The sequence below is a fragment of the Alosa sapidissima genome, chromosome 11, assembly GCF_018492685.1.
Source record: "Alosa sapidissima isolate fAloSap1 chromosome 11, fAloSap1.pri, whole genome shotgun sequence".
Lineage (NCBI taxonomy): Eukaryota > Metazoa > Chordata > Actinopteri > Clupeiformes > Clupeidae > Alosa > Alosa sapidissima.
The window spans coordinates 28,361,751-28,383,402 of record NC_055967.1 but is presented as its reverse complement, the minus strand read 5'-3'; the positions used below and the strand labels follow the sequence as shown (position 1 = coordinate 28,383,402).

The following is a 21,652-nucleotide window of genomic DNA, read 5'->3' as shown; positions in this document are numbered from 1 at the left end:
GCATTTCTGTCCAACCTGGATATAAGTGCATGTGAGCAGCAGTGAGCTGCTTCACCTTCTGGCTGACTGAAGCATGTACGCATGTCAATCTGTGTGTGTGTGTGTGTTCATTCTGACAAGTGTGTGGCGTTCACTCTGTCATGTGTGTGGCTCAACCCTTTGTGTGACAGAGGGTGGGGGATTAGCAATCTCAGCAGAGATCCAGCAAGAGACAGGAAAGACTGCTGCTCACTGCTTGCATGGACTGCAGAATCGCATACAAATCTGGCTCAGACACCTTTTTCTACATTCACTGATAAATCTTATTCATATCAACTTGGCAATATCAAACTATAATATATTGTGACTAATATGTATCTAATAATATCAATTAGTGGCCAAACCAGTAACAACATGACACACATTGGTCTTTATTACCATTTCTACAGATTTGTGCAACAGCTTCATGCTATCCTCAAACCTACATAAATAATCAGTTGTGGTTATACATATAATCAGGCCCATGGATTGTGCAGGTAAAGTCTCTGGACATGTGGTGTACAAAAGTGATTGTTGGCTCTTACCGTGGTGGCTGCTGTTTTTAGCATGCTCTTCAAGCTTCCTGCTGATACAAATTAGGGAGCTTTTACAGATGCTAAAACAGAATGGGGAATGTTTTTTTTATCTTCACATAACTGCCCCCCCCCCCGCCCTCCCATCTTTTAACCTTAAATTTCCTTTAATTTTTCACCCTTTTCCTTCCGTCACAGTGCATGTACTATCAACTGTGCGAAAAAGACACGTATTTCATGTTGTTAAAAATGCCTTTTCATTTTCTGTTCTTTTACTTGGCTCCACATGATGAACATTTAACTTCTATTTACGGTACTATTTACTTAGGTAACGATCAGACAGGACGCGCTTTGCCGCTTATAAAACGCGAGGTGCACTGTTTTCATAAAACCTCTTTTCCGCTTGGAGTTAAACAATTCGACAGGGCACCACCACAAAAACGTGAGGCGCAACAGGCGCACAACACGCGAGATGCTCTGGGCGCATAAGCAGCGCGCAAAACGCTTACTCCCAACACAAAAAAAGCGTGCCTCACTCCAAAAAACACGTCCTGTTTGATCGTTCCCTTACTGTTCTCTAATACGAAACATAAAAAGGCACGCCTCACTCCAAAAACCACGTCCTGTCTGATCGTTCCCTTACTTTTCTCTACTATTGTGTGATCACACACAAATCAATCGGACTAACTGTTCTCTGGCAATGTAATGAAAGTGTCATTTCTCACAGAAGACTCATTTCCAGGCCTAAACACGTGTAAGAAGGAATCTATATGGATATACTTAAAAGTGCCATGTGTAATGTCTGCCAAAAAATCAATTCATACTCCACATTCCATAAAAGATGGAGCAGTATACCTCCAGAAAGTGAGTTTGTCTACCCTAGAGTAACAACCGAGACACTTGTATTGCAGTTTGGCTGGCGGTTTTGTTACCCGCATACTGCCTCCCATGGCAGAAACTGGTATTATGACACTTGTCGGGCTGTGGCTAGTAATTTAGCATGCTAATTCAGGTTGATATCTCTTCAGCACTATACCGTGTCATTTTTTTAATGACATCATCACCCTTATTTCCTTCCATTCTTTTGATGCGTGTAGCTCATTTTTTGGATATTTTTACCTCAATTCTTACACATGGCACCTTTAAGGAATCTATGGATATACGGGTCTACAGGTGATATGTAATACAAAGCAGAGTCACTAACCACTAACCACTCATCACTAACCACCAATTACTAACCACTAAGCACTAACCACCAATTACTAACCACTAATTACTAACCGCTAAATCACTAACCACCAATTACTAACCACTAATTACTAACCGCTAATCACTAACCACTAACTACTTATCACCAATCACTACAGTCCATTCTGTTAAGCTGCTACTCACTCAACATTAACAAACAGCCTGTTTCTCTGAAGGTCCTATATATAGTTAAAAACACTAGTATTGATTAAGCTGTACTGTACAATTATAAGAGCAGCTTTATATTGTAGTGCAGCCTGTGCACCATTACAGATGGATGGGAGGCAGGCACTCACACACTCTCCACCTTTAAAAACACACCTTACACACCCACACACCCTTCTGTGCCATCTACCTCCCAAACACCTTACCACTCACAACCACGGGAACACACTTTCCTCTGCAGCCCCGTCGTTAAAAGCATTCACGCACCGCCACCAGTGAGACACACAGACACCACCACCACCTGCACCGAGCGGGTCCGACAAGAATGTGGCCATCTTTTAGGGGCTGAGCCACTCTTGTCAAAGACTAGCGGGGAGCCGCGGGGCAAGCATTCAAGCCTCCGCTTTATTATAGCTATGGCTCACGCACTCAGGAGTCCTCCTCAAAAAACTGTGCAGGGAAACTTTGCCAAACAAGGCTTTTAACGTTCTGCCCGTTACTATGGAAACGCTCAAGGTGCACTCTCACACCCATTGAGATGGACAAACTTCACACACACTCTCTTTTCTGACCGCCTCCTCTTATTTTTCTTCAGTTTTTAACCTTAACAGAGGGGCTTTTTTGAGGCTTGAGTGGGGTGGGGTGGGGGAGTCAAATGGCTTTTGGTGCATTTTTGTAGCCTGTGCTTGGACCTAAACCAATATTGCCTATCTGCTCTGCATAAAGCCAGAAGGGCTTTTCAATTAAACGTTGTTATAAAATTACGTCAAGACCTACAATTATGAGTTGACAGAATTTTTTTTTTTTTTAAATGGTTTTACTTTTTCCCCAAAAAAAGTCATATATTATGTGCGCCCTTTCCGTTTTTAGTGGGTTTTGTCATCATTTCTACATTTGCTGTTGTTGTGTTTGTGACGTGAAACTTTGGAGTGGATTAATTAGGAGTATAATTTGGTCTAATGGCGCGACTGTGTGTGGGGGTGTGCAGGGCTGAGCCATGTCATTAATGGAAGCCAACTTCATTTGACTGTCAACAGGATGAGAGGTTTTCATGACATCCTAAAATCTAAAGGCTTTGCATTAAAACATTGCTAACGGGACACACATAGGACACTCTTGGCAAATTTACAACCCTCCAGCTACACAATAAATAAATAAATAAATAAATAAATAAATAAATAATGCGTATAGACCAGTTTTTTTCAACCTTTTTTGTGCCACGGCACACTTTTGACACTTAAAATGTCCCACGGCACACTAACATCCTGTGTGAGGAAAAAATAAACATACCATAGCCTAAAATTTCAAATAATACACAGATATGGCCTTATTATGGCTTCTATGCAAGACCTGCTCAATAAAACAAGTGCCCTCTGTTTCATTTGTAGGTGACTATATCTAATTTAATTGTTGTTATGATTCTGTGAATACTGGATATGGGGCCCCCGTTGTACAATGCCTGCATACCACAAATAGTGCAATCATACAATCAATGAGAGCATGTGGTTATAAATTCTTTGATGCAACAGTTCCTTTTCTGAACCAGTGAGTGACATTTGGGTAATTTTCTGCGGCACACCTGATGATCTCTCACGGCACACTAGTGTGCCCCAGCACAGTGGTTGAAAAACACTGGTCTAGACATTGGTTTTGATTTGAGGGATGCATCTAACACTTCTGTATGGGGTGTTCTGTGTTATTCAAAACAATGCATCAGCACTCAAGGGCTATATAAAAAGCATGAAAACCTTTATTCATTTTTACCATTTTTTTAAATACACATGGAAGTTCTGCTTTGGTGTGTTAGGGTAAAACAGTAACAAAATGTGTAACAAAATAAGATCTGAAAACTTAAATTTCAACATAAGACATGCTCTCTCTCACTCTCTCACACACACACACATTACTGGTCCCAAACATACAAATAAAAGAAGTCTTCACAACGGCTACAAATGAGTCTTCCTCCCAAGTCCATAAGCAAAGTCCAGCATATCGAAGGCAATGAGGGCGTGTTTATGTGTGACAGTGTGTGTCTCACTGCACTGCATACGTATGCATGTGACGAAGATAAAAGAGACTTGTGTCTGTATGTGCATGTACTGCCCACAGTAGCTTGTCTGCTTGTCTTTAGAGTCTGAGCTTAAGTTTCTCTGTGTGTGTGTGTGTGTGTGTGTGTGTGTGTGTGTCATGTACACACGTGGCGCATATGGAAATTGACCACATACTCGGCATTGGTTCGTTGGACTGAAATAGCAAAGGGCTCAAAGGGGTGAAAGGTGAAGGCCACTAGTCTGCGGACTGCATGGCTGACCGGTCGGCCCAGCAGACCCGCCTGGATCTTAAACTTCAGCAGGCCAGAATCACGCGCATAGAACCTGCACAACAGAATTGCATACTTAGAACCTGTGCGACTACAGAACTTATCTAGAACCTGCACAACAACAGAATAACATACTTAGAACATGTGCATTTACAGAACATATGGGGAGTGCCACAACTAAATGAGTCCAGTGTCGCGGAAATCCATATCGAGATATAGCAATTTGAATGCAGAGGGTCAAAAAATTACTAAAAATATGTATTTTCTAATTTCACCACAAACACATTCCTTAACCTCTTATCTATTACTCTTTGACATATCTTACTGTAAAACGACCTAAAAATAGGATTTTGAAGGCCAAATGTGTAGGCTGCGTATTAAAGTTGTGATAAAGTTGATGTTTTTCTTCCTTGTTCAGACGCTTGCTGTACGTGAGAACAGGAAAGTTTCCGTTTTCCTTGGTCTGATAACTTCCGTGTTTTGGCTTTTGACCTCTTCAAGAAGTCATCATGAATAGGCTATCCACTCGTAATTACTCTGAAGAAATTTTCTATTTTAGCCAAGAGATTTAGGAGAAGAAACAGCCCCCTAAATAGTTGTTGCTGACCAGATTCCTCACGGAGATTGCACTCGATTGGTCCGATTAAATTTGTTTTGGAGTTGGCGGCCTATTTAAAAACAAAAACATTAGGCTATGCATTAAGCAGTATAAGTATATATACTCTTTTGATCCTGTGAGGGAAATTTGGTCTCTGCATTTATCCCAATCCGTGAATTAGTGTCTAATTCTAAAGTTAATCTATCTATTCATTCATCCATCCATCCATCCATCCATCCATCCATCCATCTATCTATCCCCTAGGGATCAAAAAAGTATCTATCTATCTATCTATCTATCTATCTATCTATCTATCCATCCCCTAGGGATCAATAAAGTATCTATCTATCTATCTATCTATCTATCTATCTATCTATCTATCTATCTATCTATCTAGTGAAATACACTCAGCACACAGTGAACACACAGTAACACACTAATCCCGGCGCAGTGAGCTGGCTGCAACAACAGCGGCGCTCGGGGAGCAGTGAGGGGTTAGGTGCCTTGCTCAAGGGCACTACAGCCATGCCTACTGGTCGGGGGTTAGAACCGGCAACCCTCCGGTTAAAAGTCCGAAGCGCTAACCAGTAGGCCACGGCTGCCCCTACATTAACTAGATGTACCGCAGAGCGGTACAAAATATGGCCGCCGCCCAGTCCAGCACATTTTTTCCACAAAAATAAATCACGCTAAAGTCTATGATTCTAACTGTCTCACTAAATTGCATTATCCACACTCAATTCTCACTGGTATCTGCTAGACAAGTACCAAAACATAATTAGTTCATAGATTTCACATGTAAAATTCATTTTATACAACCCCACCCCCATCTTGCCTGTTCATAATTCTGAGAAATTCTTGAATTGTGTGCATGTGTGCGTGTACACGTTTATGTTTATGTGTATGTGTGTAGGGGGTGTGTGAGTGTGTGTGTGCGTGCGTTCTTGTGTTTGCCTGCGTATGTGTGTTTGTGCATGTGCATGCATGTGTACATATGTCTACTGTGTGAGTATGTGTCATACGTATGATTACTGTGAATGTATGTGTGTGCGTGTGTTTATGCACATGGAATGGGTTAACATGACCCCTGGAGGCAAACATAAGGAAAAAATTGGTCATCCTAGGCCCTACGGTTCTCAAGATATTCACAGAAAACTGTGTCTGCCCTACCCTCCTTTCGGGGGTCCAGTACAGCAGGGGGGCTACAGATCAAAACGAAAACCGATGGTTCCATGCTATCCATGGGGTTACATGCCCACCAAGTTTCGTGTACCCCGTATTTTCAGTGTCCCGGGAATCCTTGTTGGTGTACGGTCACTAAATTTACACATAAATTATTTTATTGTAAGGCCCCCCATGAACGAAAGTTCACAAAACGTGGCATGCATTCGGAGGGTGTCATAATGATGCTACACTTTCAATTTCGTGCAGTTTTGACCATGTCAGCCAGAGATATTGTGGTGAAAACACCTAATTTTTTGCTTTTTAATTTTTAACTAGGTAGCGCTATACATGAAATAAGTGGTAATGGGATGGGTTGACATGCCCCCTTAAGACCAACATACAAAAAAAAGGTGGACCTCCTAGGCCCTACGGTTCTCGAGATATTCACAGAAAACTGTCTCCGGCCACCTACAGGCCAGTTGGTGTATAGTAACATAAATTAATTTATTGTGTGGCCCCCCATGAACGGAATTCCACGAAACTTGGCGTGCATTCAGAGGGTGTCATAATGATCCTACACTTCCAATTTCGTGCAGTTTTGACTATGTTAGGTCACAGATACCTGCGATTACAACACCTCATTTTTACTTTTTTGTGTTTAACTAGGTGCCGCTATACATGAAATGAGTGGTTATGGAATGGGTTGACATGGCCCCTTGAGATCAATATACAAACAAAAATGGTCCTCCTAAACCTTACGGTTCTCGAGATATTCACAGAAAACTGTGTCTGCCCTACCCTCCTTTCGGGGGGTGCAGTCCAGCGGGGGGGCTACAGATCAAAACGAAAAACTATGGTTCCATGCTATCCATATGGGGATACATGCCCACCAAGTTTCGTCTACCCCGGTCTTTCAGTGTCCTGGGAATCCTTGACGGATTCGCTGCGCGGCGGTCATAATAAGGGCAGCATTAGGATATTTTTTTATTTTAATAGCATTAGGCTATTTTTGTCCTTGTCGTCTTCAGAAGTTGATCGAACATTATAGGCTACCCCACAAGTTATACAAATGCATGACTGTGTGGGCTAAACGGAATTGAACAAATAACCCCTTGTTTTAAACTCTAAGGTCTGTTTGATTATGAATATCCAATAAACCCATTTTTTTATTTTGAAAAACTGGACTCATTTCGTGGTGGCACGCCCCATATTTAGAACATGCGAAACAGAATTACATTCTTAGAACCTGGGCGACTAGAGAACATATTTAAAACCTGCACAGTTACAGAATTACACACTTCAAACCTGTATGACTAGAGTAGGGTTGCAACTACGATAAGAACTATTAGATCTACTTGAGTTGGACAGCTGGTGATACCCAGAGGCAAATCTACAGATCTGTCCCAACACTGGCTTGTTTTAAAAATAAATTAAAAATGCCATTATTTTTTCCTGCCTTTGATTAATCTGTTGACTTTTGTTGAGTTATAAAATGACTTTTGTTGATGTGAGTTTCTTTCTATTTCATTAATTTTATTTTGTTTATTTATTTTATTTACATATACATTTGGGTATTTTTGTTTGTTTTTGTTATTATTATTTATTACTCTCCCCTTGTAGTGTTTATTATTAGATTTATTATTGTTGCCATTGATTGATCTAGTGTTCTATGCATAAAATTTAAAGCACATTATCTGACCATTATTTTCTCCATTTATTCGCTTCACCGATAAATTGTCAGAAAATGGTGAAAAAAAATTTAAATCAGAATTTCCGAAAGCCCACAAAGGATAATGTCCTCAAATGCCAAAAATATCTAATTATGACCGCCGCGCATATAGGTTTAGTCAGATTTTTTTTTTTTTTTTTCTTTTTCGCATGTCCAAATTTCCATCAAGGATTCCCAGGACACTGAAAGACCGGGGTAGACGAAACTTGGTGGGCATGTAACCCCACATGGATAGCATGGAACCATCATTTTTCGTTTTGATCTGTAGCCGCCCCCCGCTGGACTGCACCCCCCGAAAGGAGGGTAGGGCAGACACAGTTTTCTGTGAATATCTCGAGAACCGTAAGGTTTAGGAGGACCTTTTTTTTTTGTATGTTGATCTCAAGGGGCCATGTCAACCCATTCCATAACCACTCATTTCATGTATAGCGCCACCTAGTTAAACACAAAAAAGTAAAAATGAGGTGTTGTAATCGCAGGTATCTGTGACCTAACATAGTCAAAACTGCACGAAATTGGAAGTATAGGATCATTATGACACCCTCTAAATGCACGCCAAGTTTCGTGGAATTCCGTTTATGGGGGGCCACACAATAAATTAATTTATGTTACTATACACCAACTGGCCTGTAGGTGGCCGGAGACAGTTTTCTGTGAATATCTCGAGAACCGTAGGGCCTAGGAGGTCCACCTTTTTTTTGTATGTTGGTCTTAAGGGGGCATGTCAACCCATCCCATTACCACTTATTTCATGTATAGCGCCACTTAGTTAAAAATTAAAAAGCAAAAAATTAGATGTTTTCATCACAATATCTCTGGCTGACATGGGCAAAACTGCACGAAATTGAAAGTGTAGGATCATTATGACACCCTCCAAATGCATGCCAAGTTTTGTGTACTTTCGTTCATGGGGGGCCATACAATAAAATAATTTATGTGTACATTTAGTGACCGTACACCAACAAGGATTCCCGGGACACTGAAAGACCGGGGTACATGAAACTTGGTGGGCATGTAACCCCACATGGATAGCATGGAACCATCGTTTTTTGTTTTGATCTGTAGCCCCCCCCGCTGTACTGGACCCCCCGAAAGGAGGGTAGGGCAGACACAGTTTTCTGTGAATATCTTGAGAACCGTAGGGCCTAGGATGACCAATTTTTTCTGTATGTTTGCCTCCAGGGGTCATGTTAACCCATTCCATGTGCACACATGTGCATAAACAGATACACACGCACACACATACATTCACAGTAATCATACGTATGACACATACTCACACAGTAGACATATGTACGCATGCATGCACATGCACAAACACACATACGCAAGCAAACACACAAGCACGCGCACGCGCACACACACACACACACAAACGTGTACACGCACACATGCACACAATTCAAGAATTTCTCAGAATTATGAACAGGCAAGATGGGGGTGGGGTTGTATAAAATGAATTTTACATGTGAAATCTATGAACTAATCATGTTTTAGTACTTGTTGTCTAGCAGATACCAGTGAGAATTGAGTGTGGATAATGCAATTTAGTGAGACAGTTAGAATCATATAGGCCTTTCACCGTGATTTATTTTAGTGGAAAAAATGTGCTGGACTGGGCAGCGGTCATCAGAAAAAGTTGGGACGTTAAAATGTAATGTGTGAAATGCAAATAAAAACAGAATGTGATAATATACAAGTCTCGTAAACCCATATTAAGCAGCAAAAAGGACATAGACAACATATCAAATGTTGAAAAAATTGGACTTTTTCATATATTTGTGTGCATTGTCAACTTTATTGTGTATGCGGGGGGAGGGGAGGGTTAACATCAGGCTCACCACAAGGCCTTTTCCTATGCTGCACCCAAACTGTAGAACTCACTCCCCTCACACATCTGCGCTCGACTCCATCTCACAATACAAAACAGCTCTTAAAACCCACCTTTTCGAGATGACTTATGGACATTTTACTACCACTATGTTTTTTTTTTTGTTTTTTTATTTGTGTGTATTTTTCACTGTGTTTACTCTGTAAAGCGGCCTTGGGTATTATTATTATTATTATTACTATTACTACCTGATGGGGTGGTCGCCACAGGTTTTGGGACGCTCCATGACGGACACCCACTTGTCGTCGTAGCTGAAGAGAGAGAGGTCCAGGTAGGGGCTGCTGCTGTAGGACTGGGCACTGATAGGCAGCTGGCCCAGCAGACGCCGCACAGCCTCCATGTGACCACCATACTTAGCGTTCACTATGGTGTCTTTAAACCTAAACACACACACACACACACACACACACACACACACACACACAGATCAGCATGCGACCCAACCACACGTCGCACACACTAGTGTTGCACGGTGTATCGATACTAAAAAGGTATCACGATGCCTTCACGCAAAAAACGATACGATTTCCGACGTTTTTAGAATCGATACTTTATTAAAATAATAACGTTCTGTGTCTGTGTGAACTGCTGCTCTCACTGCTCCTTGCACGCATCTAGGCAAGTGGGCGTGTCAAGCAGGCAGCTCTGAGTGAGTGCGCACGCAGCAACGTAAACATAGTTCTTTGCCGACAGTCCTCGGCCTTTTGGGTGATGTGAAATCTGGAACTATTTCGGATACATTGTGAATAGTGAAGGCAAGCCATCAGGTACACAGAGGCCTGTTTGTAAAATAGGTTTCAAAGTCATTTAAAAGCAGTAGGCTACGCATGGAACTTGGCTAAACACCTCGCAGACATATGACAACGACTATGGTTCTCTGGGATAAAGCCAACCTTCCTTCATCAATGAATTTTGACGAGACATAACGAGCTGTAATCATTTTGACAAGACATAACGAGCTGTAATCATAGGGTGCTAACGTGATGAAAGCGCAATGTTCACGCCAGAATAACATTACCAACACTACCAAACAATCTATTTTATGTTCGGTCAGTACTACTGGTAATATTTGGCATGGCATGTAAACTACAATTTGTTCAATAATTATTGCCCAGATGTAGGAAAGGCTACCCGAAATGCGCTAATTAAAGCCCACATCATATATTACCACCGCGTGTTGAGTCCTAATAATAATAGCGGCTTATTGTTACGTGGTAGCAAATCATGTTATCAAAGAAATAGACGTGATGTAGGAATGCACACAGATATATTGCAACAGGTAATGGTGTAGGCCTATCTGACGAAGACCTGAGTGGTTGGAACGTCGTACTTGTACACTGGGCGCAAAGAAGACTATCCTCACATTTTTCCCTTTACAACTGTCAAAGAAATCCCATGAACACGGGAAGGCCTAGGGTAGCCTATTCATGGGTTTCATCAGGTCCCTTTCCACAGGTGTATAAAATCAAGCACCTTGATTATCAATGCAGACTGCATGGTGCTTGATTAATACACCTGTGGAAAGGGACCTGATGAAACCCATCAATACTGTACATCAGATGGCCTAAAGATTAGGCCCCTCTGCATAGCATTTAGTGATTTCCATGCAATAATTTCAGCACTGACCTTGATCTAGCCTAGTTTGGCTATTTAAAGCTACTTTATTGCTAAAACACAACACAATGTAAATTCCACACAAATGACTCAATACACTTGGAGGAGGTATGAGTCCTTTCTTTTCCAGATATCTTAAGATTTCGCCGTAGTATCGTTTCAGTATCGAGCATCGTGATATTTATGGCAGGTATCGTATCGAAGTCATAATTTTGGTAGCACACAAAAACACACACATTTTAGAATTGATGTAGCTGGCACAGATAGCATCTATCTACTTTGGTTATCTCACACGAATTTTCACAACACACATCAGCTACACACCTTCCCCTCCCACTATACACAAACAGTCAGGCATGCACCCACATATCAGCATACACAAACACACACATTAACTTTACAGATGTAGCACACACAAACACTACACACACAACCGTGTCCACAACTCCTTACAACTTAAACGGGCACACCTAAGTGGCAACTTAAAACCTTATAGCAAGTGGCCTAGTAATAACCCTCCTGACAGGAGAGTGTTATGGCTTCACACTCCTAATGTAATAAACCCCTTAGGCTCTTCTCCAAGGAGATTATATCAGAGTAAAATTATCCAGGTTCCTCACTAAACCATGTACTTGTAATACGCCACAGATCTCACCTGCTCTGGACACACATCGAGTATTATTTGTTGAGGTGTGCTGGGCGGCTTACCTGCGCTGCACCTGGCGGGCATAGTTGTTGCTGGAGGCTGAGCAGGGGAACTGGACAGCCTCACTGTGCAGTGTGGCATTGCGGAACAGGTCGCAGAAGTTCTCAAAGAGCTCCAGCAGCTGGTCTGACGTGTTCTCAAACACCGCCAGCACCTCCGTGGAAACCATGTTGTAGACCACAAAGAAGGAGGGCTGGAGGACACACACACACACACACACACACACATAACAGCTCATCCTGAGTTCACACTGAACTTTACACAACAACGAAAGCTCATGATGTTTCATCAGAGAAGAGAAAGCCAGGTGAGAATAAGGGTGTGTGTTGGCCACAATCTGGCAGTTATGATACACAGGTTATGATTCAATATACTGTGGAAGTGTAAGAGGCGTGTGTGTGTGTGTGAGAGAGGTGTGTGTGTGTGTGTGTGTGTGTGTGTCACTGTGTGTGAGCGTGTGTGTGTGAGTGTGAGCGTGTGTGTGCGTTACCTGGGTCGGATCGCTGACGCGCATGGTGACCACGTCCTCGCTGGTGTACTTGATGAAGAGGTGCTGCTCGTCCAGCAGCTGCATCTTCCACATGCGCAGCTGCCGCAGCTGGTCGAAGTACTGGAAGAAGCGCCGCTTGGCCAGGGCGCTGCCGTCCAGCTCGGCGCGCCGCCACAGGTACACCAGCAGCCTGTGCTTCAGCGAGCTGATGCTCTTCTCCTTGTAGAGCCGCGAGAAGCCCGGCTGGCCCTGGCCCTCCGCTGACGGGCCTTCCGAGTAGACGGCCGACAGAGTCAGCAGGTCGTCCTCGTAGCAGAAGCGGCCGATGGTCCGCACGTCCAGGAAGGTGCCTTCGCCAGTTACCTGGGAGAGCGTGGGTCAATTAGGGTAAGAGGAGGCAGTGGGAAGACACAAGGAAGTGGCCACAGAGCCCTAAACACTAAAATATAGTATTATGTCTATATACTGTAGGTCACATATGTTGCCGGATCAATCCCCGCCCAGTAGGAAAAATGTGGGCGGGGGAAGTGGTTGAGCACTGCTCTCCCATGCCCACATCCACGGCTGAAGTGCCCTTGAGCAAGGCACCTAACCCCTCACTGCTCCCCGAGCGCCGCTGTAGCAGGCAGCTTACTGCTCCGGGTTAGTGTGTGATTCACCTCACTGTTTGTTCACTGTGTGCTGTTTGTGTTTCACTAATTCACGGATTGGGATAAATGCAGAGACCAAATTTCCTTCACGGGATCAAGAGTATATATACTTATATACATATGTCTTCACAAATATGTATACATATACAGACATGTATGTATAACAATAACAGATGTAATAGCATCTTGTCATCGTCTCAATTATAATTAATGCTGGAATATATGAATTTACAATAAAAATAAACACAAAAACAGCAGACATGCCTTGTTGCACCATGTAATCTGTCTGGACTCATGGCACATTGTGGACCAGGAATTCCTAACACACACACACACACCTGGAAGACATGAATAGTCTGCTGCTGGACAGAGAGGACTGCCAGTATGTTCCGGTACAGGTAGAGACCCTGGTTGTGGGACAGGATAATCTTGTCGCACTTGAAGGTGCGCGTGTCGCAGAGGCGGCCTGTGTGCAGGTCGATGACGTGGAGCGAGTAGTCCTCCAGGGGCACGCGTGGGTTGGGCGTCACCGACTCGTTGTTGCGATACACCTCGAAGAAGTGCGGGTGAGGCTCCTCGGGCAGGTAGGCTGCCGAGCCCACAATGACGTAGCGGCAGTCGTCCGTAAACAGACTGCACTCACGGTTCAGGTGCTCGCCGTTGGACGCCACGTTGGTGACGTGCATCAGGCAGAAGAAGCGCTCAAAGAGACGCCCACGGATGCCCAGTGAGGCCTGGTCGTTGCCGTTGGCGAGGGTCTCGCCCTCCTGACCCTGGAGCAGGTCTTGGGCCGCCTGGCACCCCTGTGGAGCAGATTGCAAATGTTTAATTCTCTTCAAATTACCTTAATGTCTCCTCATTATCCTCTGTTCTTCTCATCAAATCGTACTCATGGATTTTTTACATTTGGCAGTAGCTTTGCTTTGCTGAAGCAGGCCTAGAACTGTGCTGAAAAGTGCAAAGCCATTAAATACCCAAAAGGCTATGTGTTGGTTATTTACGCCTATTAAAAATGTAAAGATGCAAATAGATGTGGTGACCTTTCCCTTACTGCTGGTGGATCTATTACCTGGTACTCATATATTTCCAGTGACGTCTGGTCAGAAGAAAAGGCGATGAACCAGCGCCCATCAGGAGAGAACTTCCGTAGGAAGCAGGGTGGCTTCTCCACATTTACAACTGTGAAGTTGGGGAAGAGATTCTGGTGGAAACAGCGCACGCGGTACCAGTGAGCCCCTGCTGGGCCCGAGCTGATGCGCCGCTGCTCCAGCCGGTGGACCACATTCTGGTTCTGGATGCGGCGCGGCCGCAGGGTGGGGGACTCTTCCTCCGCCGTGTGCTGCCACATACCCGTGGCCCGCCTCACATGCTGCAGAACTCCGTGGACGCCGGGTCACCTCACCTGCCTGCTGAGCAGAGCTGCCGAGGTCACCACCACACCCTCTCTAGGCACCAGGCTGCCAGGAAACAGGTACTCCTTTAAGGGCTAAGCATAATGCAAGATTAGGTAAACAAAGAGAAGATTCCTGAGGTTGAGGAAACTTGACAGCTACTTTAGCAACAGTGCCACTCAATATGAAAACACCAGCAAGAAAAAATTGCATAACAGTGTTTATCTTGACAAACGATTTGCAAATTATATTGCAACAAATTGTATTGTAACAAATGTCCCTTACGATAAAGAACTAGGGTATAGGAATCGTAAATTATTTTTGGACAAAATGTTATAAGTATATATACACTTTTTTGATCCCGTGAGGGAAATTTGGTCTCTGTATTTAACCCAATCGGTGAATTAGTGAAACACAAACAGCACACAGTGAGGTGAAGCACACACTAATCCCGGCGCAGTGAGCTGCCTGCTACAACGGCGGCGCTCGGGGAGCAGTGAGGGGTTAGGTGCCTTGCTCAAGGGCACTTCAGCCGCAGCCCACTATATGAATACTAGGCTTAAAGATATTATAGGAGTCATATATTATTTTGGGACATACTATAGAAGTACTATGTGACACTTCAGAGGGTAAGGATACTACTACAGAACATCATACAATTAGTATAGCTAACTAACGTTACCATAGAATTACTATAGAAATCGTTTAGCATTACTATTCTAAGCAACAACGTTAGAATGTTTCTCTAATGTCAATTACTGAAACCTATCGACAGAAACATGGCAATTTCTCTCGATTATCCCAAAGAGTTAACTTAGAGCATTTTTGGGGAGGAAGAAAGCTATAATCTAGGCCACAGGTAACATGCTGCCAGGCAGCTTAAGGCAACATTATGCATACTCACCTAATGTTAACAACACTGCCCTCCGTTTTTTATCGTTAGCTTTCAGCTAACTTGAGCGTTATAACGTTATAAGGAAACGAAGAAAAGGGGAACCAGACAAGATGACTAATTACCAAGTGTTCATAACTTAGTTCACCAGGTTTACAGCTACCTGTGGAAGTGAGTTTGTCCTAAGTTTCTAGACAATTACCCAGCTAACGCTAGCTAACTAGTGGAATCTAACTTCGCCGCCCGTTAACTTACAGTGATAACGTTACCCTAGCATACTAAACATAATTTCTAAACGTGGACCTTTGTTTGCCACCATCTTAGAGTATTTTGAAACTATGCATACATAGCTAGTACATAATGTAACGATGTTTGATTACCCTATTTGTCGAACATTAATGCATTTAAGCATCTATTTGAGCAATATAGCCACCTACCTGCGAGCTCAGCTACTTCCGTGGACCTACGACAGTGCTCCGACAATGCTCCGAAAAGCGTCAAAATAAAAGTCCACAAGAAAGTCAATTTGGGAAATAATTCAGCGTCTTACACGATATAAACATATTGTGTGCTGCTACTTAGCTTTGATAAATAATGACGAATAAATTGCATCTGCAAATTTAATGCAGACTTGCTAAATTATAGGCCTACCAGTAGTAGCCTAATAGTATACCACAGGCTATTACATCTGACTGACTTTTCGTATAGTCTCAGTAGTGGGGCTGTTACAGTAAGCTCAACGATCTTGCTTTTTATGAAAGAAGCATGAAACTTTCAGGGGTTGTTCTTGATGACCTAAGCTTTAATTTCAGATCTGGAGGCATTCTCAGTTTGACCTCTGATGTCAGATAGAGGTCATTGACCTCTGTAATATGTTGTGACACTACAGGTGAATGGGGTAAAAAAAAAAAAATAATAGATATCACCATGAAACTTTCTCAGTTGATTACTCAGGTTATGCAAAGAAAAAAAAATGTATTGAAAGCTTTTTATATTTCAATGTTTAAATATGCAAATTAGGCCTTATCTCATTAAAAATGTGCTAATTTGCATACATTTTAAAAAACAAAATCAGATTGTTTGATAAAGCCAGCCTCAGAATATTTTTTTCATTTTGTTGTCATATGAGATAGGAAAATAATTACTGAGGGGTTTATGGACATCTACTTCTATTATCCTGTAATTCACCTGTACCACTGTGATATGAAATTTCCCCGAAATTAAAAATGGGTGCATCTTAGGATCTAAATGTGATAGAAATGTAAACTAAATATGTTTTTCAATGTTTCTGGGCATAACTCATCTATAGCATTGATAGCAAAAGATCCAATGATTGGGCAAATGTATCATTTCACCAAACAATTCCATATCGACATGACAAAAATGTAGCCCTACTTGAACTTGAGCTCCTATCAGAAACTCACAACTTGAACTCCTATCCCAAATCCCCAATGTGACATTAAACAGGTAACATATCAGCATTCTAAAATAGTACAGTGAAAGTTGTTGTAGAGGCCTTAGCTTTTGGGGGTAAGAAAAAAGCCTAAATAGCTTTAGTCACGGCAGTCACCAGCACATGTGCAGAGTGCTGTGCACATTATTGCTGCCTTTTTGCATTTACAGTGCCCGGTACAACCCTTTTTACAACCACAGTGCACAAGCTCATAGCATGCCTGTGATGCCTCAGGGAGTGTTGTCCAACGTGGCTGCCAGCCTGCATCTGTATCAACCCATCCCCAGTCTGAAGGACTTGGTAACGGTGGGCTAGGAACCAAGGCAAGGTATTATGTTAGCCTGGTGCTCTTTTGACGTGTTGCCTCAAATCAGCTTGTGTAGGGGGGATGTATTCCAGGGATCTTGACCTCTGGATAAAAAGTTGTTTCCTTGCCTCATTGACCTCTAAGCATGCACTTGTTCTGTCATAGATCAGCACCACAAAACGTTCTAGTTGAGACAAGGAAAGATCACTCAACTCTTGTGGCATATGCAACATTTCATGGAAAGCCTCTGTAACTTCTGGATATACACGCCATGTATCCCAGGCAGTCTTTTTTACCACGGCCACAGAATGCAGATGTTGTATCACAGCCAGTGGAACATTGTGAATGCCTATATAACAGAAATGGCTTCCAGTTCCAAAGGCAATCCACATTTCTTCCAGTTTGACATTCTGAAAGACAGCAACTGCCAAGATTACCACATCAGAGTCTGCAGTTTGCACTATCACCTTCTTGGTTCCCTTGTTGGCAGCATCCGCCACATGAAGAAAGAAAGAGCAGCACACAGCCTTTTAGGTTCCCAAGTGCCGGAACTTCTGAAACCACACCCAGGCCTCACCCATTGCCCCACCCTGTACCCCAGAGCTGTGGGAAAAAAAAGATCCCGTTTACACAAAGGGAAAACGCAGATATTTCAATGTGGTTAGGCCTCTCATTTACACGAAAACCACAAAAACGACTTGGAATCTCTGATTGGCCACCTGTTTGCTGGAAGTGTTCATGTCACCCTTCCCCTGCTGTTTTTATCATTGTTGTGAACAGAATTATTTTCACAAACGAAGGAAGGGGAAATAGTTCCCCCCGCCCCCCGAATACCCTGCTATATATATGCAGGATAACAGAAGTAGATGTTTTGCCAGTGATCTTCACTGCACTTAATGATGTTGACCTCTTAGAGTGCTATCAATGCTATAGATGAGTTCCTCATGCCCAGAAACATGGAAAAACATATTTAGTTTACATTTCTATCACATTAAGATCCTAAGATACACCCATTTCTAATTTCGGACCTAGAAATTTCATATAACAGAGGTACAGGTGAGGTGAATTACAGGATAATAGAAGTAGATGTCCATAAACCTCTCCGTAATTCTTTTCCCATCTCATATGACAACAAAATGAAAAACATATTTTGAGCCTGGCTTTATCAGACAATCTGATTTTGTTTTTTAAAATGTATGCAAATTAGCACATTTTTAATGAGATAAGGCCTAATTTGCATATTTAAACATTAACATATAAAAAACGTTCAATACATTTTTTTCTTAGCTTGACATGAGTAATCAACTGATAAAGTTTCATGGGGATATCTATTATTTAATTTTTTTACCCCATTCAGCTGTAGTGTCACAACATATTACAGAGGTCAGTGACCTCTATCTTACATATAAATCAAAATGTCTTCAATCAATCAAATATCTTACATGCTAATTCAAATTTAGAAAACATGAATTATGATATGAAAAAAATGCAAACTCATTTCTCCAAGTGATTTCTCCATGTTAGCATTTTTTTGACCAGGTTTGTTTTCCCTCTAGGCTGCATCTGTGTGTGTAGGCTACAGGGGGCAATTAGACATGAGAGATTAATGTAATGTTACTGAAAGTGCTGTGGCTGCCAGAATGTCAATCTGTCATTATCAGATGGGGGTCATCCCTATGTTCCCCCGGGTCCTATGTTCCCCCAGGTCCTATGTTCCCCGCTCGGGGTTAGGGTTAGGGCCAGGGTCCATGTTCCCCGGTCCCATACAAAGTGGGGAACATAGTACCCGGGGAACATACGCTCCCATAAGGTGAGTCCCCCCGACCCCACAGATGGAGATATATTACAATCTGTCCGTTCTGGCCTCACATTGGCAATTCAGAACGGAAAATGACGCACAATGTACACTCATCAGAAGTTTTTTTTTATTCCACAAAGATTGATGGTGGTCCACTCATACATATAACAGGCAAGGACTATAGACCTACACTTTCTAATCTCAAAAAGCAAAAAGCAGACACATGTAACCAATCACTGTGTTGGTCTCTGATAAGCTGGTATTAATGTCACAAAAGCTTACTTTCCGATGTCTTGGACCTACTTCCTTAGACATGTCTCTCTTTTTTTCATTTCACATTTTTTTGCATTTATTGTTATGATTTTTGTTTGCATTTGTTTCCAGTGAAATTTAAAGTAGACAGTTGTAATGTGTCACACCAGCTGTAATTATGAACACCAGTGTTAGTTGGATTCCTGAGGTTATTGAAAAAGGCCTTTCGAAAGGTTGGACTGGCATTAAAATAAAAAAAAAACTAAAATTTTCTGTATTTCTTTTGTAGCTGAGAGCTTGTGTGTGACATTTTGCTTAAAACATTGTACTCTAGATTTATGCTTTTAGAGAGTGCCTTCCATAATGGTTATCAGGATGAAGTACATCTCTGAAAGTTTCTACATCAGCAATCAAGTCAGAAATTTAGGGCTAGTATGTTTTTAAGAGCCTGACCTTTCCTTGTGATGTCTTTTCATTTAAAAATCACACCATATCCAGACCTATATTTTTCAGAACAGCTCCAGTCTAAGAATAGCCTAGGGTCTATTTTTGGATGACAATGAGTATAAACGTTCGCTGGAGACCAAATTGACTTTAATTGGTGGAGTTTTGAGTGCATTCACAACTAAATAGCATAGCCTTTGGGGGCAGCTTGGCTACATCAAGGAAAATAACATTACGTAATTAGCCTCAAAATATCATTACGCATCTATACTATGGAGAGGGGACCTTACTCTTATTCCAGATAGATAGATAGATAGATAATTTACTTTACTATTGATCCCCAAGGGGAAATTCAAGTTCTCAGTAGCATACAGACACCACACACAACATGCACTTACAGCAGTAATATAAGAATATATATATATATATATATATATGGTGTAAATCAGTAAGTCCAACAGTGCAAGAATAAAGTCTAGAGACCAGCATAAAATAAATATGGACATATAAGAGATTAATGTAGACAAAGTAATATAAAAAAAACTATATCAGTGCAAGAATAGGTTGAAGTAATAGGGTTACAGCCATTGGTCAAGTATTAAGTATTAAGTACGGCCACAATCTTGGGAGGGAGGGAGGGAGGGGTTATGCATATGTGCCAATATAGCATGTAAACAGTGTAGCAGTAAAAACAGTAGGCCAGTGGACAGTCAGTACACAAGCATGGAGAAGGTGGAGAGGCAGACAGACTATGCAGAGAATCTCTCTTCCCTTTAGTGAAGCATTGAACAGTTCAATGGCCCTGGGGACAAATTCCTCAGTCTGTAAGTTGTGCATGACAGTGAGCGAAGTCTCCAGCTGATCAAGCTCTTCTGCTTTGGAGTGGGTAACAGTCATTGTCCAAGATGTTGATCAGTTTGTTCAGGGTCCTTTTATCTGATATTGAAGTGACACTCCAGTTCGGCTCTCACGACAGAGCCAGCTTTCCTTACCAGCCTGTCTAGCATCCTTCTTCTTTGTGCTTCCTCCCCAGCATACCACAGCATAGAAGAGGACGCTGGCAACAACAAACTGGTAAAACATCCTGAGGAGCTTACTGCTGACATTGAAGGTCCGCAACCTCCTCAGGAAGTACAGTCTGCTCTTCCCTTTCTTGTAGAGTGCCTCAGCATTGGCTGACCAGTCCAGCCTATTGTCCAGGTGTAAACCCAGATACTTGTAGGTGTTTACCACATTGACCCCATCAATGGAGACTAGTAGCAGAGCGGGCTTAGTCCTCCGGAAATCCACCACCATTGCCTTGGTCTTTGCAGTGTTGAGTTGAAGGTGCAGTGTTTCCGCTAGATTTTTTTTAACAGTGGCGGCAAAAAATTGTATAAAAGTATAAGAAAAACTGGTCGGGTGTCACTCTCGGGATGCTTTTTTAATTGTAGTTGCTAATCACACCATTTAGCCTAACGTGACTTGAGAGGGACAGGATTCAGGAATTAAGACAGGCCCATCTTCTGTCTGACTCACGTCACACTAACCCATGCATTAAACCACATTGTCACTTGAACGCTTGAACATACCGGTAGTTCACGTTGACAATGGAGAAACGCTTAGCTTACTTTGTTTATGACAGAAATTAAGTTTTGTGCCAAAACGTTGTAAAAACAAAACCCACAATACTGCCTTTATTTGGTGCAAATCTCCTTTACTTTATAGTCTGCGATTCACATTAGGCCTACAAGGTCATCACTGTGAATGCATACAAATGTTTTGAAATGTACCTTCATTACTACCAGCAGTCGTTGCTTTTTTACTGCGTCGATTCGCGATTGAGTGCGCATCTAATGTAACAGCGGTGTCTTCGCGGAGACATCCTCTCAGTTTCATTTTTGCTGTTCAATTCAATTCATTTAAAAAAACTATCCCCAAGGGGCAATTTTCTCTATGTTGTTGCGAGCGAGCTTAGGCCTATAGACTACGATATAGGAAATACTTTAT

At 42.3% G+C, this 21,652-nt stretch overlaps 1 protein-coding gene across 5 annotated transcripts; it reads right to left on the bottom strand.

The window, feature by feature from the left end:
• Positions 1-3,692: 3,692 nt before the first annotated feature.
• Positions 3,693-15,922, bottom strand: det1 (DET1 partner of COP1 E3 ubiquitin ligase). Of its 5 annotated transcripts, none has more exons than XM_042110778.1 (7): positions 15,847-15,922; positions 14,196-14,612; positions 13,465-13,929; positions 12,477-12,839; positions 11,989-12,179; positions 9,855-10,046; positions 3,693-4,339 (listed from the first exon to the last, which is right to left on the bottom strand). In XM_042110778.1, the coding sequence occupies exons 2-7, from the start codon at positions 14,472-14,474 to the stop codon at positions 4,150-4,152; spliced, it is 1,680 nt and encodes a 559-aa protein (XP_041966712.1). In that variant the 5' UTR covers positions 14,475-14,612; positions 15,847-15,922; the 3' UTR covers positions 3,693-4,149. The 5 variants fall into 5 exon arrangements, with proteins under 5 accessions (XP_041966712.1, XP_041966713.1, XP_041966714.1 ...); XM_042110779.1 differs by having other exon boundaries at positions 14,196-14,583; positions 15,847-15,868; XM_042110780.1 differs by lacking the exon at positions 15,847-15,922 and adding an exon at positions 15,790-15,807 and having other exon boundaries at positions 14,196-14,583.
• Positions 15,923-21,652: the final 5,730 nt, after the last annotated feature.

Coding starts and splice junctions, on each gene's coding strand:
- det1 (XM_042110778.1), bottom strand. CDS start 14,474: ATGTGGCAGCACACGGCGGAGGAAGAGTCCCCCACCCTGCGGCCGCGC. Junction 12,180..12,476: donor GCGTCAGCGATCCGACCCAG/GTAACGCACACA, acceptor TGTGTCCTCCAG/CCCTCCTTCTTTGTGGTCTA. Junction 10,047..11,988: donor GCCCGCCAGGTGCAGCGCAG/GTAAGCCGCCCA, acceptor GTGTGTGTTTAG/GTTTAAAGACACCATAGTGA.